Source organism: Petaurus breviceps, unplaced genomic scaffold, assembly GCF_028583685.1.
Source record: "Petaurus breviceps papuanus isolate PSGF00001 unplaced genomic scaffold, PetGlider_PUasm1.0 404, whole genome shotgun sequence".
Taxonomy (NCBI): Eukaryota; Metazoa; Chordata; class Mammalia; order Diprotodontia; family Petauridae; genus Petaurus; species Petaurus breviceps.
Window position 1 is genome coordinate 218,610 of NW_027186317.1, and position 21,913 is coordinate 240,522.

Here is a 21,913-nt window from a genome sequence, read left to right on the forward strand (position 1 = left end):
AAAGTTTTTCACTCTAGCCAAGTGTATCTCCACATTCATTCACTTTAGTATGAGTGTTTGGAAGATTAATAAATGTTCCTGTCAATGAAGGTTTTCCCACATTCACAAGTTTTCACTCCAACATGAGTTTTCTGATGATAACTCAAAGTCCCTCACTGCTTAAAAACTTTCCCAAATTCATTATATTTAAGGGTTTCACTCCAGTGTGAGTTTTTTGATGGGTAATAAGATAGTTCTTCAAAAAAGATGGCTTTCCCACATACCACATTCAAATGATTTCATTCTAAGTTGAGTTCTCTCCTGAATAATGTTATACCTTCTTTACATTCCATGGGTTTCACTCCACTACACACATTCCAATGGCTAACACAGAATCTCCTCCAAATGAAGGCTTTTAAGCATCATTATATTCAAAGGGTTTCACTCAGGTATGGATCCTCTAGCTGGTTAATAAGGATTGTCACTGTAATGAAGGTTTTTTCCCATATTCATTACTTTCAAAGGATTTTACTCCAGTGTGGATTCTCTGATGACAAATGAAGTATTCCTCCCAATGAAGTCTTTTCCAGATTTCACATTCCAAAAGGTTTCATTCCTGTATGAGTTCTCTCATGATTAATTAGGTATGTCTTCTCACTGAAGGCTTTCCCACATTCTTTACATTCAAAGGGTTTCACTCCAGTATGAATTCTCTGATGCCTATTAAGATGTGCCTTCCGAAAGAAGGCTTTCCCACACTCATTACATTCAAAAGGTTTCACTCCAGTGTGAGTTCCTTGATGGCTATTAAGTTGTCCCTTTTGACGGAAGGCTTTCCCACATTCATTACATTTAAAAGGCTTCACTCCAGTATGAGTTGTCTGATGCCTATAAAGGTTGCCCCTCCGAAAGAAGGCTTTCCCACATATTTTACAATCAAAAGGTTTCAGTCCTGGGTGGATTCTCTGATGGCTAATAAGGGTTCTCCTTGTAGTTAAGGCTTTCCCACATTCATTACATTCCAAGATCTTCGCTCCAGTATGAGTTCTCTGGTGCCTATTAAGGTTTCCCTTCTGAAAGAAGGCTTTTCCACATTCATTACATTCAAAGGGTTTCACTCCAGTGTGAATTCTCTGGTGGCTGTTGAGATTTCCCTTCTGAAAGAAGGCTTTCCCACATTCTTTACATTGAAAGGGTTTCACTCCAGTGTGGATTCTCTGGTGGCTCATAAGGTATTCCTTCCGCATAAAGCCTATCCCACACATGTCACATTCAAAGGGTTTCACTCCAGTGTGGATTCTCTGATGGTAAGTAAGGGTCTTCCTTGAAGATAACGATTTCCCACACTCCCTACATTCAAACGGTTTCACTCCAGAAGGAGATTTCTGTTGTCCAAGAAGTGGTCCCTCATCATTGAAGCCTTTTTCACATTCATTAAGTTCAAACAATTTCACTCCACTGTGAGTTCTCTGATGTTTACTAAGCGTTTCCCTGTCCCAGAAAGTTTTCCAGCATACATCACATTCAAAAGAATTTTCTCCAGTATGACTTTTCTGCTGTCCATTAAGATTTAATCTCTTGCTAAAGGCTTTCTTTCCAAGTGTATTATATTTATGGAATCTTTCTTCCATGTTGCCTCTCCATTGTGGAAAAAAGATTGGCTCCATGTTAAAATGTCTAACAAATCCACTACACTCAGGTACACTCACCATATCAAATGTACTATTGAGAGTCATTGTCACTTGCTGGGACTGTCTTTCCTGGTGGCCCTCTGGTCTCTCTAACCTAACTTCCCATTCCTCAGATTCTCCTATCCCAGGATACCAGTTACTTTCCACTGGCAATCTTTCTGGGGCCAATGTTCCTGGGCAAATGTCCTCAGTCAGAACCGAATCCTTGGTTTCACACCTAGAGTCCCAACTCAGGTAATCTGAAACAAATAAAACTGCGTCAGACAAGCAGGCCAGGCTTGAAGGATGGAGGATAATATGTAATAAAAAGAAAGAACAGTAAGAAGCACACAATAAGAGATCCTCAGTGTCATGCCTAATCCATTTTCTTTGCCTATGTACATGGAAATGCCCATTTTAAAACACATAAACGACTTTTTTTTTCTTTTTGGAGGGGTGAAGGCAGGGCAATTGGGGTTAAGTGACTTGCCCAAGGTCACACGGTTAGTGTTAAGTGTCTGAGGCTGGATTTGAACTCAGGTCCTTTTGACTCCAGGGCCGGTGCTCTATTCACTGCACCACCCAGCCGCCCCACATAAACTTCTAATGTCAATACAAATGTGTCAGCAGTCATTCTCCTATGTCCTGGGGGTAAAGACACTGCTTTATGGAAAGTTCTTCATTAAATCTCTCCCATGAAAGGCAAAGTTACTTCATATGTACTCAGCAAAATGAAAGCTTCTAAGGGGTGAGATTAAAGGCAAATGAGCAAATAGAAACAGCTGAACCTTGCCAACTAGACCCCAAAATTCTATTCTAGGGCACTGAATCACTCAGAGATGGATGCTATGAGAAAGTACATGTTCATGGTGTGGATCCAAGATGGCAGAGTGAGAGGAAGCACGGAAGTCAGTTCCCTTCCAAACACCAAATCCTGGTGGAGGAGTCCCAAAAAGGCACAGTGAGTCACTTGTCCATGCCACAGCAGCACCAGGAGACAGAGAGGATCACACACCCAGGACAAGAGGCAATCTCAGATCCATATCAGGGGTCTACCAGGCCCATATTGGGACACTGTGATGGAGAGAGTTGTTGACTAACAGCTTTGTCTCTGGTCCCCAGTTATAGTCACCAATAGAGTGAGAAGGGACCTGCATAGGGGCATGGCATTGTCAGGTAGGAAGGACTAAGAAAGACAGAAGGTCAGAAGCCAGCAACAGTGCTGAGGTGGCTTAGAGCTGAAGCTCAAAGCTTGTTCTCATCCCCAGCATCTAGCCTAGTCTGGAGAGGAAGAGCCAAGGTAGCAATCTCAGATCCAAAAGGAGCCTACAATTCTGCAACTGTGAACCAACAGAGATGTGCAACAAGCTAATGGGAAAGAGCCATGTAGCAGTCAATTCTTACACAGACTGAACCCAGGTCAGAAATTGTTGGGCTCAGATATGCCCTACAGAGGATGCTGGGAAAGCTCACAGATCCTCAACCTGAGATGATTTTGAGATACTGGAACAACACAATGCCCCAAACTCCAAGAAAGCAGCAACAGGGCCAGCCTAGGCTTTTCCTCCCAAAGTGTGGCAGTGCCCAGACCTAACATCAAATCCAAAGTCAGGAAGTAGGCAGGGAGGAACAAGCAAACAACCAGCCACAGACAGAGGCTCATCACAATGACCTAGTGTGGGGCAGAAACACTCCAGACACAAACCCAGAAGAGAATGAAGCCAAAACGCCTAGAAGCAGAGCCCCACAGAAAACACATCTTGAGCATAAACAAATAAAATTCTGGGGAGAGATGAAATGAGTTAAAAAAAAAAGACACAAAATGGTTTTCTAAATGGAAGGAAAGTGCCTACAGAAAACACTGGAAAGGAAATAGGAGTCATGGAAAAGGAATCGGAAAGGAAATTAACAGCTTGGCAAAAGAGATACAAAACTGTGTCCAAGCAGCATGCTCCCTGGTAACTAGGATGGCCAAAGAGAAGCCAGTGACTCCATGAAATGAGGAGAAATAGTAAAATCTAAGTCAAAGGCTGAAAAAAATGTAAGGTATCACATAGTAAAAAGACCTGAAAACAGATCAAGGAGGAAGAAATTAAGAATCACTGGACTTTTTAGAAGCTGTTTTTCAGTCATGTCCAATTCTTCATGACCACATTTGGGGTTTTCTTGGCAGAGATATTGGGGTGGTTCACAATTTCCTTCTCCAACTCATTTTGCAGATGAGGAAAATAAGGCAAATGGAGTGAAATGACTTGCTTAGGGTCACACTGCTAGTAAGCATCTGAGACTGGATTTGAACTTACCATGTTTCCCTGATAATAAGACCTATCCCGAAAATAAGCCCTCCCCTTACTGTGTAAGATTCCTCTAAAATAAGCCCTCCCCCGAACATAAGCCCTATTGAGATTGCTACTGTAGTGAAGGTGATCCCCTGCGCTACATTACGGTACCCTCTGTATGCACCGTCCCCCCCCGCCCCCCGGGTGAAACGCACGCCGCGCTCTGAGCTGCATCCAATCAGAGCTGCAGCAGTGAGCGCGTCATCCTGTTCTTCCCCAGTGATTTGCTTATTGAATAAAGGTACATTTTTTTGTTCACATTTACCTGTTTATTAAAATTGCTGTCAATGTTCATTAAAATAAGCCCTCCCCTGAAAATAAGCCCTCTGGTGTTTTTCTGTCCAAAAAATAATAAGACAGTGTCTTATTATCGGGGAAACACGGTAGTAAAAGTTCTACTTCCTGGGCCACCTAGGGATCCCTATCAATGGACTACCTAAATGCTATCACTAAAAGAAGAAGCTAGATACAATGTCAAGAAATCTTAAAAGAAAACTGCCCATCTTTCAAAGGACAAAGTGAAAACAGAAAGAACCTGCTGGTTACCTCCTGAAAGAAACTCCAAAACAAATACTCACAGGATCATTACAGACAAAATCCAGAATTTCCAGGTCAAAGAAAAAAATGCCACAAGCAGTCAGAAGAAAGAATTCAAGTTCAGCCAGGATCACACAGGATTTGGCAGTCACCGCTGTAAAGGAGCAGAGAACTTGGAATGACATTCCAAAAGCAAAGGATATAGCTCATGGCCAAGAAAAACCTACCTGGAAAAACCGAATATAATAGCGGAGGAAAAATGGATTTGTATCTAAAGAGAGGACATCCCAGCATTCCTAACAAAAGGACCTGAGCTGTCTAGAAGCTCTGGAGCTCAAACACAGGAGTGAAGAGAAACACAAAAAGTAAAATATGAATGACCATTCAGCAAATCAATCAACATTCATTAAGGGCCTACTGTGCTCCACACACTGTGGTAGGTGCTGAGGACACAAAAAAAGAGGCAAAAGGCAGTCTCTGCCCTCAGGGAGCTTACAATCTAATAACAGTGACATGCAAACAAGCAGGTACAAACAAGCTACAGATGGGACAAACTGGAAGTAAGTGACAGAGGGAGGGTGCCAGGATCAGGAGGGACGAGGGAAGGATTCCTGCAGGAGGTGGAATTGCAGTTGGGACTTAAAGGAAGTCAGGGAGGCCAGTGGTCCAAGCAAAGGAGGGAGAGTCTGTCAGGCCTGGGGAACAATCAGAGAGAAGACCTGGAGCTGAGATGGAGAATCTTGCTCCTGGTGGAGCCAGGAGGCCGGGGTCACTGAATCAAAGAGGATGTCCTGGGGACTAAGATGGGAAAAAACTAGAAAGGTAGGAGAGAGCAAGTCATGAAGGGCTTTGAAGGTCAAGCAGAGCATGAGGTACTTGACCTGTAGACCACAGGGAACCACTGGAGTTTACTGACATGGTCGGATCCCTTTGGCAGCTGAATGGAAGATGGACTGGAGGGGAGAGACCTGAAGCAGGCAGAACTCCACCCCCCGGCAGCTATGGCATCAGTCCAGGTATAAGGAGATGAGGGCCTGCACCTGGGGGCAGAGGCAGAGGAGAGAAGGAGGCATATTAGAGAGATGCTACAGAGGTGAACTGAACAGGCCTTGGCACCATATTGGATGGGGGGGGCGGTGAGAGAGTGAAGATTCCAAGATGGCACCTAGGGTGTGAGGCTGAGGAACTGGCAGAACAGGAGTGCCCCTCCCTAGAGGGAAGGTCCCAGAGTGGGAAGGCTTTAGAAGAAAGATAATGAGTTCTGTTTGGGGCAGACTGAGTTTCAGGTGTTTGCTGGATGTCCAATTTGAAAAGTCTGAAAGCCAGTTGGAAGATGGAAGACTGGAGGTCAGTAGAGATACTGGGGCAGGAAAGGTGGATTTGAGTGACATCAGCATAAAGATGGTCGATAAATCTATGAGAGCCATGAGATCATCACGTGAAGTAATGTGGAGGGTCAAGGACAGAACTCTGGAGGACTAACCTATGGTTAGAGGGCAGGATGTGGAGGAGGATCCAGCGAAGGAGGCAGAGGGGGAGCAGTCAGAGAGGGAGGAGGAGAGTCAGGAGTCTTGAAAACCTAGAGACAAGAATATTGAGAAGAGGAGTAGCCAAGAGTGTCCAAGGCCACAGACGTCATGCAGGACGGGTAGCGAGAAAAGGTCATTGGGCCTGATAACTAAGACATCACCGGAGAGTCCAGAGAAAGTGGTGTAGGTGGAATGATGAGGCATTGTAAGTGGTTAAGAGAAAGAGAGGGGGAAAGTGGAGGAACAAAGAGTAGGCGGTCTTTTGGAAAAGAAGCACAAGAGAAAGAGGACCAGAGTTAGCAGGGACAGGAAGGACCCCGTGAGGGTTTTTTCAGGATGGGGGAGACATGGGCATGTTTATAGGCACAAGGGAAGGAGCCCAGAAAGACTGAAGAGAAGAGTGGAGATGCCAGACGGCTGTGATCTGTTGGAGGAGACGGGATGGAAGGGGATCACCTGAGTAGGTGAGGGGTTATGAAAAGAAAGAGCAGGAAAGAGGAAAACACTGGGAAAAGAGGGAGGAAAAATGAATCACATAATCAGGGGACACAAGAACAAGTCCATGCCAAGCAGGACGGGGGAAGGACTGCTACTTGAATCTCACTCTCATCTGAATTGGTTTAAAGAAAGAACAAACACCCACACCTCCCCCTCCCCACACACACACACACATGGAAGTGGGATGGAAAGGGGAGGAGGCAGAGGGATAACAGAGGAAGGATACATTATGGGAGGATTTGTCCTAAGCAAAACAAACTCTAAAGATGGAAAAAAAAATAGCTCTTTTTGAGATGGCCAAATAATGGGGATCTGAGAGAGCACCTATAAACTGGGGAACAGAGGGGAAAACGACATCATCTATCATGACAGAGTCCGATTGTGCTGAACTCTTATTAGCACAATGACTGACCAGGATTCCGGAGGACTGATGAGGGAAAGTGCTGCCCACCTCCTGACAGGCACAGGGAGGACCAGGAGCACAGAAGGAGATAAACACCACACTGTAGGGTGTGGCCAATGAGGGGGCTCATTCTGACTGACTGGGCAGAAGGGCTGTGTTTTCCCTGTTTTGGTCAAGGTTGGAGGGGGAAACAGCAACTGCTCATTAATTCAAAAAATAAAACTGAAGAAGAATTGAACAAAGCCCAAACATAAAGTGAAGGAAATGATACCGTTCCCTAAAAGTAAGGGAAAAAGGAAGTACTGACAGACACGTGGGGAGACAACTGAAGGGCCAAGAGAGGGCAACTGTTTCAGCGCAGCTCAGGCAGCAGCAGGCACTTAACACGGGTTGCCAACGGTCCCGGTGTCTTGGTGAAGACCGCAGAGGAGGTTAAGGGGGAACACTGGCTGCGTTTCCTTTCCTGTTGTCCACTGAGGCCCAGAGATGAACAAGGATGAGGTTTGGCTGCCTGGCTACAAAGATGGTTTCTTTGTTTGGATGGAGTTTGGATTTCTAGACCAAGGCTTAGAAGGCAGGGACAATGGCAGGTTGGCCAAACACTGAATGAAGCCTGGAAGGATGCCTCTGTGCACTGTTCTAAAAAAGGATGAAAAGGGCTTCAATTGTAAAAGGGTGGGCAGGCTCTTCTATCTCCCCCCCCCCAAAGTCTGACTACACAGAGGATGAGGAGGAAGGCAAACCAGAAGCTCAGAGACCCCAACGTTCACAGGGCACAACGTGCATTAAAGGAGCCAATTCTCTGTGTAGACTCGGAGCTCCGAGGTTAGGCCACAAACCAGGGGAAGCAGAGAGCCCACTGCAGGGGGCAGACAGCACTGACAACCTGGGGCTGAACCCCAAGAATGGGTGGGCATGGCTTATGCAAAGGAAACAGGAGGTGGGGGAGCAGCAGGGCAAATTGAAAAGCTCTATTTATGGGGAAATGGAGCAAAGGAATGGGAAAAGCATACTGGAGGAAACCTGGCTGGAGGCCAAAGGAGGGAAGAAGGCACATGATTCTGTCACAGGAGTACAAGGCAGATACCTGGAGAGGAGGAAGCACCAGACAAGGAGCTTGGGACAGGAATGCAAGGAATGCAGGGCACAGGGATGACGGCTTCAGGCCCCAGGCATCTCCTTCTGCCCACAGCAGAGCAGCTTGGAATGTCCTGCCTTCCTCAGGACAGGTTTATTCTCCAAACTGGAGTAACCAAAAAAAAGGAAACTCTACTCTCAACTTGATTCTCTTGAACAAGGAGAAGCTAGTTTTAGGGATGGAAATAATGCGAACCCCTGGAGACCTCCTCCTGGGTCAGGGAACACACAGAGGAAATCTGGCCTGGTCGGATGTGCATGCAGAGTTGGGAAAACACTTTTCAAGGAGTTCAGAGGAAGGCTGGCAGAAGATCGTATGGGCCAAGACACTACTGGGAGGGATGGGAGATGCCCAGGAACAAAATTCTGAAGGCACAAAGAAAAACCATTTCAGTAAGAAGGGAAAGACGATTAGTCTAAAGATGAATCTTCAGTCCTTTTTCGGTCATGCCTGACTCTTCATGACCCCATTTGGGGGTTTTTGGGCAAAGATACTGAAGTGGTTTACCATCTCCTTCTCCAGTGTGTCCCCATTTTGCAGATAGGGAATGGAGGCAAATGGGGTAAAGTGACCTGCCCAGGGTCACACAGCTAGTTAAGTGTCTGATGCCAGATTTGAACTCAGGAAGATGGGTCTTCCTGATTCCAGGCCTGGAGCTCTGTGCATTGTGGTGCCAGCCGGCTGCCCCTACTTTAAGATACCTATGTGTTTTATTTATTTTTAAATCTAAATTAAGGGGAAAACAAGGCCTGTTGGTAGGGGATGAGCCCCCTCAGCCTACCTGTCCCTCACTCACCTGGGCAGGGGCCTCTGGGGACTCCTGCCTTGGGCATCCAGGGCGCTTCTCCTCTCTCCAACTGGGAGATCACAGTGGGTTTGGACACTGGAAGCCCTGATCATGGAGAGAGAGGAGAAAGGACTGAGACACAAAGCCCGGCCTCTTCCTCCTTCTTCGGAGAAAGGGAAAAAACCATTAAGAAAGTACAGAGAATGATGGGACAAGGGACCTCTGAAGGCCACTCCCTGTTGTATTCGGTCCAAGTTGAAGGAGAGGTCACATCTGCTTTGGGTTCAGAAAGAAAACCAGTGACCTGAGGCCCACCAGGACAGTCAGATCCTGGCATTTCTCAAAGTCTTTGACCTGGACTAGGCTGAGAATCTTAAACATAGGGAAGCCAGAGCCTCAAGGCCAGTCGAAGGGAGGTAGGGGATTTCCATAAAGCAAAGAGGAGCAAAAAACATGCAATCAACAGGTACTAATAGATTTTAGACCCTCCCCACTGTCCCTATTGGTCACCATTCCTGGACATTAAACAAAATCTCAGGGCATCTCTTCAGACCTCAGGAGGCAGAGGGGAGAAAGCAGAGGTGCCTTGAGACGTAGGGGTGGCCATCCTTACCCACAGACACCAGGTTCTCATAGTTCTCCAGCATCACATCCCTGTACAGGGCCCTCTGGGCTGGGCTCAGGCGGCTCCATTCTTCAAGGGAAAAGTCCACAGACACGTCCCTGAATGTCACTGGATGCTGAAACATCAAACACATTCCTGTTTGACCAAGGGACCATCACAGGAGAGCCAGGCAGGGGGCAGGGGGTGAGGGCGGGGGTGTACATCACTCAGGGTCTGGAGAAGGCCACACTCATTCTTTACTACTGACATCTGTCAGAGGTTACTGGAGAAGGAACAAAAGAGACAAGGCCTTGGGGGAAACCCAAAGGAACTGGAGGTAAGGACCTAAAGAACAGAACTGAAGAAGGAAAAGGAGAAGAGGTAGGGGCCTATGGAAAGGAGTCTGGCTGGATCTTAACAGAAGCCTGGACAGACATGCAGGAAGGGCCCAGGTGGAGAAGGGTTGGCATTCCAAACACAGAACTTTCTATTCAGTCCTGGAGGTCACAGGCAACCACCGAAGACTGTTAAAATGGTCACACCTCTGCTTTAGACAAATGGAGATTTAATGGAGAAAACTGGCTCAGAAGTGGCCTGGGGGTCACTCAGAAGTAGGAGAATTATATTGTTCCACTGAGAAGAAAAGGAAGGAAACACCTACCACTGAAAAATACCTTTGGGGCTCCTCCTGGGGCAAGTGCGGGGGGGTGGGGGGGCTCTGCGATGCAGGGGCTCATCCCCCCCAAAGCAGGATGGGAGGGGAGCAGAGAACATCAGGGCCAGAGGAGGAAAAGCAGGTGAGAATGATGATGTTACCACTCCATGAGGGGAGCATGGCATGGGCTGAGGAGCGCTGCCATATGGAGATGGGGGACCTCAGAAGCCACTTAAAAGAACTCTATGCCAAAAGCATCTTTGGTGAACCTCCCCATGCTGGTGGCACAGAAAACAGAAGGGCCAGAGGTGTACCCAGAACTACCTGAGAGTGGCCAAGAGAACCAATGCAGGTCCTCAGAATAGGCTCCACACTGTGGAGACAGATTATCAGCCTCAAGCGGCTCAGCAGGAATCTCCAGCTGGAGCCTCCGGCCCTAAGGGATGCCAAGGGGAGCTGGCATTCTTCAGTGACTTATGAACAGCACAAAGGCATGAACTAGCTACAGGCCTAGCTACCTCTGGGCAGACGTGGGAAGAGCCTGAGAAAAGGCCAATCGAGGTGTGCCACGGGCCAGAAGACGCCCGTCTAAAGCTGGCAGCTGTTAAAAGGGCCTACTTTTGCCACGGAGCAAAGATGGTGGACTAACAGCAGGAAGACAGCCCTCCAAAGAAGTCGGCAGAACACACCAGCGCTCTGCCGGCCTCCTGCACACCAACACAAACGTGCCCCTGCTTCCCCAGCCTCTGAAAACCCTCGCTGGAGCCTTCCTCCCATTCCCACCCACTCTGCTGCTTCTGAAGGCCACTCTCCCGGAGAAGGCCGGAGGCTGCTGGTGCCCCCACCCGCCCTCCTCTCAGCTCAGCTACTTTCTGACCTTGCTGCCAAAGATCTCGTTGAGGCCAAATCCAATGGCCAATCTCAGCCTGTTTTCTTGACCATTCCAGAGTCTGACAACGTTGATCACCTGCCTCTTCTGGATTCTCTCTCCTCTCCCCCCGTCTCTTACATACGAGGCTGCTCAGTCTCCCTTCCCGTGCTGCGGCAGCGGGGTGGCACCACCTCACACAGAGCTCCGGGACCCTGGGGAAGGCCCTTCACTGGCTTGCCTCGGTTCCCTCAAGTATGCCCCATGCCAGGCACAGGGTGGGCCACGCTGAGTGGCCGACCAACGGAAGGCAGCCCGCGCTGGGGCAGGAGCGCCGCGGCTGTAAAGACAGACGCCTGGACAGCCTTGATGACACCTCCGGAGCAAACCTGATCCTCACTCCTCCCAGGGCACGCGGACTGAGCGGGAACGCCGGGACAGTCAGGGCCCGGGGAGGAAGGCGCAGCTGGAGAGGCAGTGCGAGCCCCGGCACGCCCCGGAGAGCGGGAGGGAGCCTGGGTGAGCGGATCTGGAAAGCGCCGGCACGGAAGCCATGGGAGCTGATGCCAGAAGGGGAGAGGGCCCAGGACGCGGCCAAGGAAACCCCGCAGAGGTCGGAGAGGTCGGGGGCAGCGGCGTGCCCCAGATCTGCAGAGGGGGATGGGCTGCGGGGGCGGGGCAAGGAGGAGGCGCCACTTCTGGGAGGGCGGCCATCTGCTGCAGACACCCCGAGGCCCCGCCCCCACCCCTCCCCCCGTGGATGGACTGGGGGCTCCTCCCTTTCCTGTAGCCGCAGCACCTAGCACACAGTAGGTGCTTTCCTCTCCTGGCCTCTCAGAAACCTTCCCCACCCTCAACAGACCCACCCCCTGCTGGGCACCCCCCCCTAGACAATGGGGGGGGGGAAATGGAGAAGCTGCACATGCTCACTCTCACCTCCATCCCAGGCACCGGCAGAGGGCGCCCCGAGAGACACCTTCCAAGGCTTGCCGGTCGGCCTCTGCGCATGCTCAGTCTCACCTGGACCCCCTCTCTCACTCCCCCTTCCCTCCCCGAAGTGTCCGCAACTCAGCGCAGGCGCAGTTTCCCACGTCCGTGCACCCCCAGCTCTGGGCTCGGGGGCACGGTCAGGCGCTCCAGCTCCCGCGGGCTGGTGACTGTCTAAACATGCACATGCAGACACACACAGCGATGCGCGCGAATGAACCAGCTGGAGACCCCGCCCGGTCCGGACCGCAAGACTCTCCCGCAAAGGGCAGGCGCTATCGCCTCTGCGCATGCGCCAACTCACCCCCGCCAATGGCCGCCCGATGCCGGCGCTCAGCCCTCTCTCCGGGGCCCTCATCACCCTCCAACCGCAGGCCGCGGGGCGCCGCTGCCAAGTGCTCAAGAGGCTGACAGAGACTCACCGCGACCAGATTCCCGAGCCAGAAGAGGCGCACTCAGGAAGGGGGCGGAGCGTGATCTTTCGGCCAATCGGAGTCGTCAATGGCGCCCCTCAACACTATCCAATCACATTCTGGCCTCCCCGCTAGCCCACGCAAAGCAACCAACCGCAGGCCGAGCTACCTTCGCTACCCCGCCTCAACCTTCCAAATGACAGCCCCACCTACCCCAGTTCCCCAATCACAGGACAGGCTTCCCTCTCTCCTCGACCCTAATCCTCCAATCACAAATCGAGCCCCCCCCCAGGCCCAGCCCCCTATGTTACCCTAACCCCATCCCATCGCAGGCCTATCTCCCTAATTCTACAAGACAGGCAGGCCCAGCACCTTAAACCTCCAATCACAGGTCTCCCCGTCCCTAATTCCCCAATCACAGGCCAGGGTCCTCTCCTCAACCTTAATCTTCCAATCACAGATCGAACCCCCCAGGCCCAGCTTCCCCACCGCATGCTAACCTAAAACCAGCTCCCTGATTCACCCAATCATGGGCCAGGCTCCCTGATTTTCTCCCCCAATCACGGCCCAGCTCCCTGATTCCCCCAATCACAGAGTCAGCTCCCTGATCCCCCAATCACAGGCCTGGCTCCCTGATCTGCCAATCACCGCCTGCTCTCTGATCCCTCAATCTCAGCTGGCTCCCTGGTTCCCCATCACAGGTTCAGACCGCTGGCTTCCCTGCCCCCTCCTGCAGACTGGAGCCCGGCTGGAAGAGGCCTTTTTACCCACGTGGTATACTTCTCCATTCTCCTTCCTTCCTCACCCCTAGACGTCTGCCATAGCCTGCCTGTTGACCTGCCTGCCTCAAGTCTTCCTGTTCATTCCAGTCCCTGCTCCCCTCAGCTGGCACAGTGATCACCTGAAAGCACTGTGTCACCTCCTGCCCCTACTCAATAAATCCCAGTGGCTCCCTATAGCCAACAGGGTGTTTCCAAGCTAAGGGGCAGCTAGAGAAAGGGAGCTTCAGGCCCAGAGTCAAGAAAATCTGAGTTCAAATCCAGCCTCAGTCACTCGCCACATGTGAGACCCTAGGCAAGTCACTTCATCTCTGTTTGCCTCCGTTTCCTCATTTGTAAAAAAAATAATACCACCCACCTCCCAGGGTTGTTGAGAGAATCAAATGAGATAATAATCATAATGAGCTTAGGGCAGTACCTGGCACGTAGTAAGTTCTACATAAATATTAGCTATTGCTTTTATGCTTATTAAAATCCTGACTCCCTCCTCACTTTCCCATCTCCCCATCACACAGTGCAAGATCAAGCTACACTGGCTTAGGCACTGTTCCTGGAACATAATACTCCATTTCCAGTCCCCATGTCTTTGCACTATCGTGGGATCTTGCACATACCTGGGATCTTCTGGGGCCTCACAACCAGGTTCTGGTTTCCTTGACTTGTTTCAAGGCTCCTCTCAAATCCCTCCTGCAGGGGTGTTGAATTTCCTCCATCCCTACAGATTACATTTCATTTATATACACATACATATATGTTAGCTGTTTTAGAGTGTGCAGATGTGTATACACATTATATACCTAATTCTTTACATGTTGTTTGCCCAGTTAGATTGTGAGCTCCTCAAATGTGGAATGGTTATCATCTTCTTTTGAAGGGTCTGGCCCAGGGGTGGGGAGCCTACTTCCTTGAAGCCATGAGTAGCCTTCTAGGTCCTCAAGTGCAGCCCTTGGACTGAATCCAAAGTTCACAGAGCAAATCCCCTTATTAAAAGGATTTGTTCTGTAAAATTTGGACCCAGAAGACCACCAATCACCTAGAAGGAAGGCCACATGTGGCTTCAAGGTCACGGGTTCCCCACCCCTGGTCTGGCCACTAATAGTCCAAACCAATAGGGAGTAATTCCCCTGAATTCCATATGCTCTCTGTAGGAAAGCTAGGTGTGTCCTGACACTAAAGTAATGAGAATGGAAATTTGAAGATCTTCCCTGCCCCTTAAAAGACCTGGGGGGGGGGGGGGAGTTTGAAGCTCCCCTGCTGTGAAGATAAACTATGCCCCCTGATAGGCTGAATGTAATCACATGGAGCCTGTGGTGCAGGGAATTTGCTGAAGGGAAGCAGAGCCCACAGAAAGCTGGGAGTCAGAGCCAGAGAGACAGTGGGAGAGAGAGGTGCTTAGGCAATTAGAGAGAGAGGTTTGTGAGCAATTATTGATCTTGTATTACTTTGTGGGAAGGCTAAAGGATGCTGTTGCTCTCAGTGTTATTATGGCTTCTGAATATCTTTGGTACTATGATGGCATTGGCTTACTGGTTTGGGTATTCAGTTTTCTGGTGTCTAAATAAATGTTTCAGTTCTGTCCTCTATATGGAGAGTTTGGTATATTTTGTGATCGAACATCATGCGATATTTATAGTCACAGTCTTTATCGTGATTGTGGGTGCTGTAAATATTGCACTGGCACTAGAACTTCTTATCTTTTCAGCCTTGATCCCAGATAACTTCATTCCATCTGCTTCCCTATTCCATAACCAAGCCATCTATCCAGCAATGTATCCATTTAGTTTTTGATGGAATCAGGCTGCAAAATCTGCCTCTTAGCTTGAAATGCCAAACACAGGCATTTTATTTTTGACCCTCTTGTTTGACCTCAATTTATGCCACACACATTCCTTGGACAGCCATCAAGGATCTTCCTGCACATCTCCTCCCCAACCCATTTCCTGGGAATCCTGTGTTGACCTGAAAGTTTGGTTAAAAGAGGCAAACAGGCTTGATGGCATATAAAGTCGTATTGTTTTATTCCCTTAAGGCTAGCAGATACATGATCATGGAGCCAGAAGAAATATTCTGACTGATAAAAAGAATGATAAGGCTTAAATACATTTTAGAACAATCCCAACTCAGGATGTTTATGTCACTCAAATTTATGTTCTCTGTATATGTTTAACCATAGTATGAGAAAGGAATTTTCTTAATTGAATAGCTTGCAAACGCAACTGGATAGGAGAGTTGAGAAAGTGTCGATCAAAAATACAACCCAGGATATCTGTGTTCCCTTTACCATTAACATGCCATAAGATAAGAAAAGTCCCATTAGTCAACATAGTGTCTCTGGTTAAGGGCCTCACCTTAGGGGACATAACAGAGGAAAATACTCTTAGTCAGCTCCCTCTGACCTTATAGATACAGGAGGCATTCTCTGAGTTTACTCAAGCTGATGGGCTTCTTCTGGTTAATTAGTTCAGGCTCCAACTCTTATTGAAGTTCAAATGATATTAAATAATTATCACCTGCTGACCACACCACATGTTGTGAGCCCAGACACCAAAGCACTCTGTGGTATTTCATTGTGACACAGGGATTCCGAGGAACCATGTTCACAAAGCAGGTAGAATCAGTCTAATCTTTCTTAAAGAATTTCCTCACAGCAGCAGATTTGTCTGTCCAGAGGCTTAGTCCTTAAGCGTTTCTAGATGTTTCTGCTGAAACTGCTTGGGGGGGCAGTGGCTGAAGTAGTAGGATATGTGAATGCCCACTCAGCGTGGGCTGCTAGCTTGCCTCATTGTTCTTGACCCAGCAAGAACACAGAGGAGTTCTTGCTCCTAAGTGCAGCCTGAATCCATTTACTCAGTGTTCTAACTGCAATCATGGCCCACATAAGGCACAATATTGCATGTCTCTTGGGATTTTAAGCTCATTGCCTGTGTGGCAGGACTTAAGTGACAGGATTCACTTCCAGTCCTCTGGACTCATGGATCATCAAGACATTAGCCACAGATCTAAAGTCCTTTCTTTCTCTATAATATTGTCATTGAGTAAATTGTTCTAGTTTTACATTAGTTCATAGAGGTCTTCCCAGTTTCTTCTGAAAATGTTCATTTTGTCCTTTCTTATGCCACAATATATTATACTCCATTTCACTCCTATACCACAATTTATTTAGCTATAACCCAACAGGTGGGTGCTGCTTTAGTTTCCAGCTTCTGGCTATTATGAAAAGAGTGGTTCTATTTTCATGCATATGGCTGCTTTTCCTCTTTCTTTGATCTCATCCAGTGGGTATATACATAGGTGAGTGGTAGAGTTGGGTTGAAGAGTAGACACAGTTTAATGACATTGGGGGGCACATTTCCATATTGCTCTCCAGAAAACCTAGACAACTGCATGGCTCTGCTGACAGCACACAAGAGTGCCCATTGTCCTCTGCCGCCTCCAACATTTGTTATTTTCCTCTTTTATCATCTCTACTGATCTGAAAGGTGTCGGTTGGACCCTCAGATCTACTTTAATTTGGATTGCTTTAATGTTCCCCAAGAAAGTTTTTTAAAATGCTGTACATGATGAGGGAGATAGTTTCAGAAAAACCTGGAAATACTTACATGAACTGATGCAAAATAAAGTGAGCAGAGCCAGTAGAACATTGTACACCACATCAGCAATATTGAATGATGATCAATTGTGAATGACTTAGCTATACTCAGTAATAAAAGGATCCAAAACAATTACAAAGGACTTATAATGAAAAATGCTATCCACCTCCAGAGAAAGAACTGATGGACTCTGAATGCAGATCAAAACATGCTTTTTTTTTTCACTTTATTTTTCTTGGAGTTTTTTTTTGGGGGGGGCAGTCTGTTCTCTTTTGCAACATGGCTAATATAAAAACATGTTTTTCATGACTGCACATGTATAATCTATATCAAATAGCTTGCCTTCTCAAGGAGGGGTAAATGGAGGGAGGGAGAGAATTTGGAATTCAAATTTTTCTTAAAAACTTAAAAATCGCCCTCTCTTCCCTTAGCCGTATACCAAGATAGCAACCTGTCTCCTAACTCTTCTGCTTAGGCAGCTTTCAGGCCTCACACCTGTCAGAGGTGTCCACTGAGTGCAGGCTACTCCTCGGGTTCTATACACCAAAGCTCCCCCTGAAGAAGAACCTTCCGTTCCTGTCTCCCTCTATCAGGATGCTCCCTGGAAATATTTGGAGACAGAAGACCTGGCTTGATATGGCTCCCCTCCAGTCTGGGCTGACTATTGACAAAACGTCAAAGGTGGCTCCCACCACAGCAAGCCTGTAAGACATACATTCAAGGGGACAAAATCGCCGGGAACCCTTGCCCTATCTGCTGTGATCAGAAGCTTCAGGTGGACTTTAGAAGCTCTTGGAGCAGCTTGTCTGTGTTCACGCAGGCCTCATCTTCCATGCCCCATACACAGGTGTCTGTAAGAAGAAGCAAGGGAAGCAGAACAGGCTACCCTGAAGGCCAGAGACCATGGTTTTCTCAGTTACCACATCTCCTGGTACAGCCACGGGCTACTGATTTCAGCAACTCCCATGGAGCTGTGGGCTGTACCCCAACAGCTCCTAGTATTTATGGTCCAATTGGCAGCAGCCACTTGAGAGAGAGCTGGCCTGTCTTCGATGGCTACACCCGAAGGAAGAGAGTGGGCCCCCACCAGAGGTCATGCCATAGTTCCATCTCAAACTAATGACGGAGAAGAATCTACGAGTGTCCACCAGAAAGGAAGTGAACTTATTCTCATCCCTATGCTTTGTAGAAAGGGGCAGGGTAATGGCAAGCTCTGACCTAGAAGAAAAGAGAAAACAGGGAGAAAGGTAAAATGGAGCATGTTGGAATAAATGCTTTTGGTCAGCTTCCCTTTATGCTGCTTTCTTCCCACCCCCCCCACCCCTGGCCATATTTTTAAGTTGCAGGGTTAGGGTGTGCTAACTTGTCAAGTCAACCCTTTATAATAAAAATTTTTTAAAATTATTTTTTACATGTAATTGGAAACAAAACTTTAAAATTTAAAAAAGAAAAGAAAAATTTATATTGCTTTAATTATTGGTGATTTTGAGCCTTTTTTATATGGTTATTAATAGTTTGGATTTCTTCCTTTAAAACTTGCTTGTTCATATCCTCTGCCCATTTACCTCTTGGGGAATGGTTCTGTCTTATAAACTTCAAAATTTTTATTTTCTTTTATTTTACTGGAGAAACTCATCTGCAAAGATTTTTTGCCTTGTAATTTCAGTGGCCTTAGATTTGCTCATGCAATTCAATTTTATATAGTCAAAGGTATCCTTTCTACTTTGTGATCCATCACATGCAGCCTTAGGTCTGAATGGTGATTTCTTCCTTGAGCATCTAACTTGTTTAAGACCACATTTGAAGTCATCCACACATTTGGAGTTTACCTTGGCATAGTGCAGGATATGTTGATCTACCCATTTCTTATCAAACTACTTTACAGCTTTCCTAGCAGCTTTTCTCAAATACTGATGCCTCACCCCATTACCTGGAATCTTTGGGTGGACTTGTTACCCTGATTATAATGATTGTTTTGTAGTATATTTGGATATCTGGTACTTACCAGACGTTGCTTCTTCCCACCTTTTTCCTTATTACCTTTGAGTTTCTTGACTTTTTTTCCTTTAAATAAATTTCATTATTGTTTTTTCTAGCTTTATAAAATAATCTTTTGGTAGTTTAACTAGCTGTAATGGTGATGTAATTTGAATTTGAAGATCCCTTTGTGTGGGCAAAGGTAGCAGGTACTTAGCACTTAGTAACTGATCAAGCCTCTGTTGGGGAAACAGAAGGTATGAACTCCTGTCTCCTGTTGCTGATATAACAGGAAAGGGTTGGCTGAAACAGGAAGCTAATGCTGTGTATATAAGAAAAGCCCCAGAGGCACAGTCAGAATGTCTGGGGACCAGCATCTGGAGGCAGAGCAGCTACAGAACAGAGAATGAAGAACTGAGCCAGAATTTCCCAAGAACTTGTTGTGGTGAAGCTTCTTCTGAACAGGAACCTGGAGCCCAGAGCCCAGGAGCCCAGGTAACTGAGGAAGCATTGATGGGGTGCTTGGGATCTATGTATGTAATATCAGTTTGTAACATCAGTCTGTAACATCAGTTTGTAAAATAAATTTGTAAAACCAGTCTGTAAAATCGCATTCCCCTCTCCCCCCACCCCCAGCCTCAGAGCATTAACTCTGCCCCTTCCCCCTGCCAGCACTCTGCCCAGCAACAACTCATGAACTGTTTATTTCTGCTTGGAACAATAACAAACTACATCTATGAATCCTTCACTAAACCATCTATAAACATTTTAGCTTAGGCAAATGTTATCTTCCCTTAGTAAAGTGGCCAGCTGCCCCTATGAATCCTTCAATGCAGTATCTATAGGTTAACCCCTTAGCCAATTATACACATACTGAGTCTACATTAGCCTTGGTTCCCAACATCCATCTTGTCAAACATGACACTGATGGGTGGCAGACTAGGCACTTCTCAGTCAACCTTGACCACTAGCTGACTTAGTGATGTTTCAAGCCTAAAACCACACCTCCAGGTAGTCCCCCCTCCCTTGGGCTATTTCCCAGTGAATTATGGGCAATATGCCTCTACAGTTGACATTAAAAGTGCATGTTCCTTTATGCACTGACCACTCCTTAGTTCTTCCCTAATCCCACCCTTACTCACCTAGTTAGCATAATTGACATCTGATTTACTGTCTTGACTCCTTAAAACTATACCTGTGACTTCTTTAAGTTTGCAGGTTCCCTAAGAACTCTTGCCCACTGTAAAGCATAACAACAAACTTTTACAATCCTGACTCCAAGTTTGCTTGGGCCTACTGAATTCTTTCCAGACTGAATAGCAGGGATTCTGATCATTGATATTGATCAGAGTTCCTGTATAACCTATTGCCATTCCCTCCCCCCCCCCCCCCCATCAGCATGACTGGCATGCTGAGACTTTGTCTCTGGCTTGGTGAGCCTTGAATTCCTGGAAGCAGAAATTGTGAATGATCTGACATGGACCAGACCCTGTCAACTTCAGTGTAGAGCAGGACCTACCCAGAGAGCTGGACAAGGACCTTGGAGCTGTCTGCCATTGAACCCAGGTGACAGTCTAGTGAATCTAGGTAGAATCTGGGACTGTGGAAGGGGATCCAGGGAGCCTGAGAACAGGTCCCAAGTCAAGATGAAAAGACCTCTCTCTGAGTATTAAGTAAAGATGAAATTGTAGTTTACTAGTGTCCTAAGGGTGGAAGATTTGCTGTACCTTGATTTTCCAGGAAAGTTTTGCTTTGATTTGTTATGGAATAGAGTGTTCACTATACTGTGTAATCAGAACCTTAAAAGCTATTCACAGTAGCATTCTTCTGGAAAGCTTCTATGCATGGCATTACATTAGCACAGCACTGAATCACTAAATTAATTTATATAGTACTGCCATTTTTATTATATTAGTTCAAATTATGCATAAACAATAATGTTTCTCCAATTATTTAGAGCTGTTCTTACTTCTGAAGTGTTATACAGCTGGAGTCAAATAATTACTGATTGTATCTCAGTAGATGTAATGGCAATGGGAATTTGAATATCTTCCCTGTCCCTTAATAGACCTTGGGGAATTTAAAGACCTCCCCTACTTTGAAAGTAGACTCTGCCCCCTAATAGGCTGAATGTAGTCACATGGAACCTGTGTTGGGAGGAGTTTCTGAAGGGAAGCAGAGCCCACAGGAAGCTAGGGATCAGAGCCAGACAGACAGAGGGGGAGAGAGGTACTCAAACAAAGACAGAGAGAGGTTTGTGACTAAATATTGATCTTGTATTGGTTTGAGGGAAGGCTGAAGGATGCTGTGGCTCTGAATATCTTTGGTACTAGGATGGAATTGGCTTACTAGTTTTGGGACTTGGTTTTCTGGGGTCTAAATAAATGCTTCGGTTCTGTCTTCTATATGGAGAGTTTGGTATATTTTGTAATCAAACGTCATGTGATACTTATAGTCATAGTCTTTAGTGTAATTGTTGGCATTGTAAATATTGCATTGGCGCAATATTTGGTGGCAAGGATAGGATCGCAAAATATTAGACCTCTAGTTGGAGGCAGAAGGGATTTAGAAGAATAAATGGCTATCCCAGGATGGGAGGATTTGCCTTATGCCTCCCTAGCAAGGGAGTGATCTACAAGTACAGGGTTCTGTGAAAACTAGGAACAGAGGCTATGGCAGGGAGAACCTAGAGATTTAGAAACATGTTTGTAAAGAATACCAATAAAACCTGGGAGAGAGCTGGAGGCAGTGAGTAGAAGGGGCTGGGTTTTACTAACAGGCTACTGTATTGTGTGTAAAAGCAGAGACAAGCTGTTACAAGAGTTGGCTAAGTGCCAGAATTAGCAAGCTGAGTCTCAGGTGGTAGAAGAGAGAACTGGAGAGTCTCTGGAAGCAGAGAGGGCTTTTGTAAATTTGGCTCAGAAAAAGAAGCAAAAAAGTAACAGGAGGAAAGTTCATACAGCTTCGGTAGAGTCTGAGCCTAGGTGCTATGATGATACAATGTTAAGTGATACATTGTTTCATGGTGAAGCTTTTACAGGGGCAGAAGCTCTGCCCCACACTGAGAAGGAGGCAGGAGAATCAGGGAGGGCAAACAGTGTTCAAGGAGATACTTGAGGATTTCACTCAACAGATGACTGCTATTTGTAAGCAGATTCAC

General features: G+C 47.0%; 1 protein-coding gene and 1 pseudogene across 1 annotated transcript in view; one reads left to right on the forward strand and one right to left on the reverse strand.

Moving 5' to 3' along the window:
- Window positions 1-12,276, reverse strand: part of LOC138171025 (zinc finger protein 84-like) — a 40,063-nt gene extending 27,787 nt beyond the window's left edge. The window contains 5 exon segments of the mRNA XM_069100480.1: window positions 401-580; window positions 582-1,909; window positions 8,890-8,985; window positions 9,494-9,620; window positions 11,944-12,276. Of these exon segments, the coding sequence (XP_068956581.1) occupies window positions 401-580; window positions 582-1,909; window positions 8,890-8,985; window positions 9,494-9,620; window positions 11,944-12,015 (1,803 nt within the window). The 5' untranslated portion in view covers window positions 12,016-12,276.
- An 8-nt stretch (window positions 12,277-12,284) lies between these two features.
- On the forward strand, window positions 12,285-17,993 carry LOC138171017 (small ribosomal subunit protein mS40 pseudogene; annotated as a pseudogene).
- The last annotated feature ends 3,920 nt before the right edge of the window (window positions 17,994-21,913 follow it).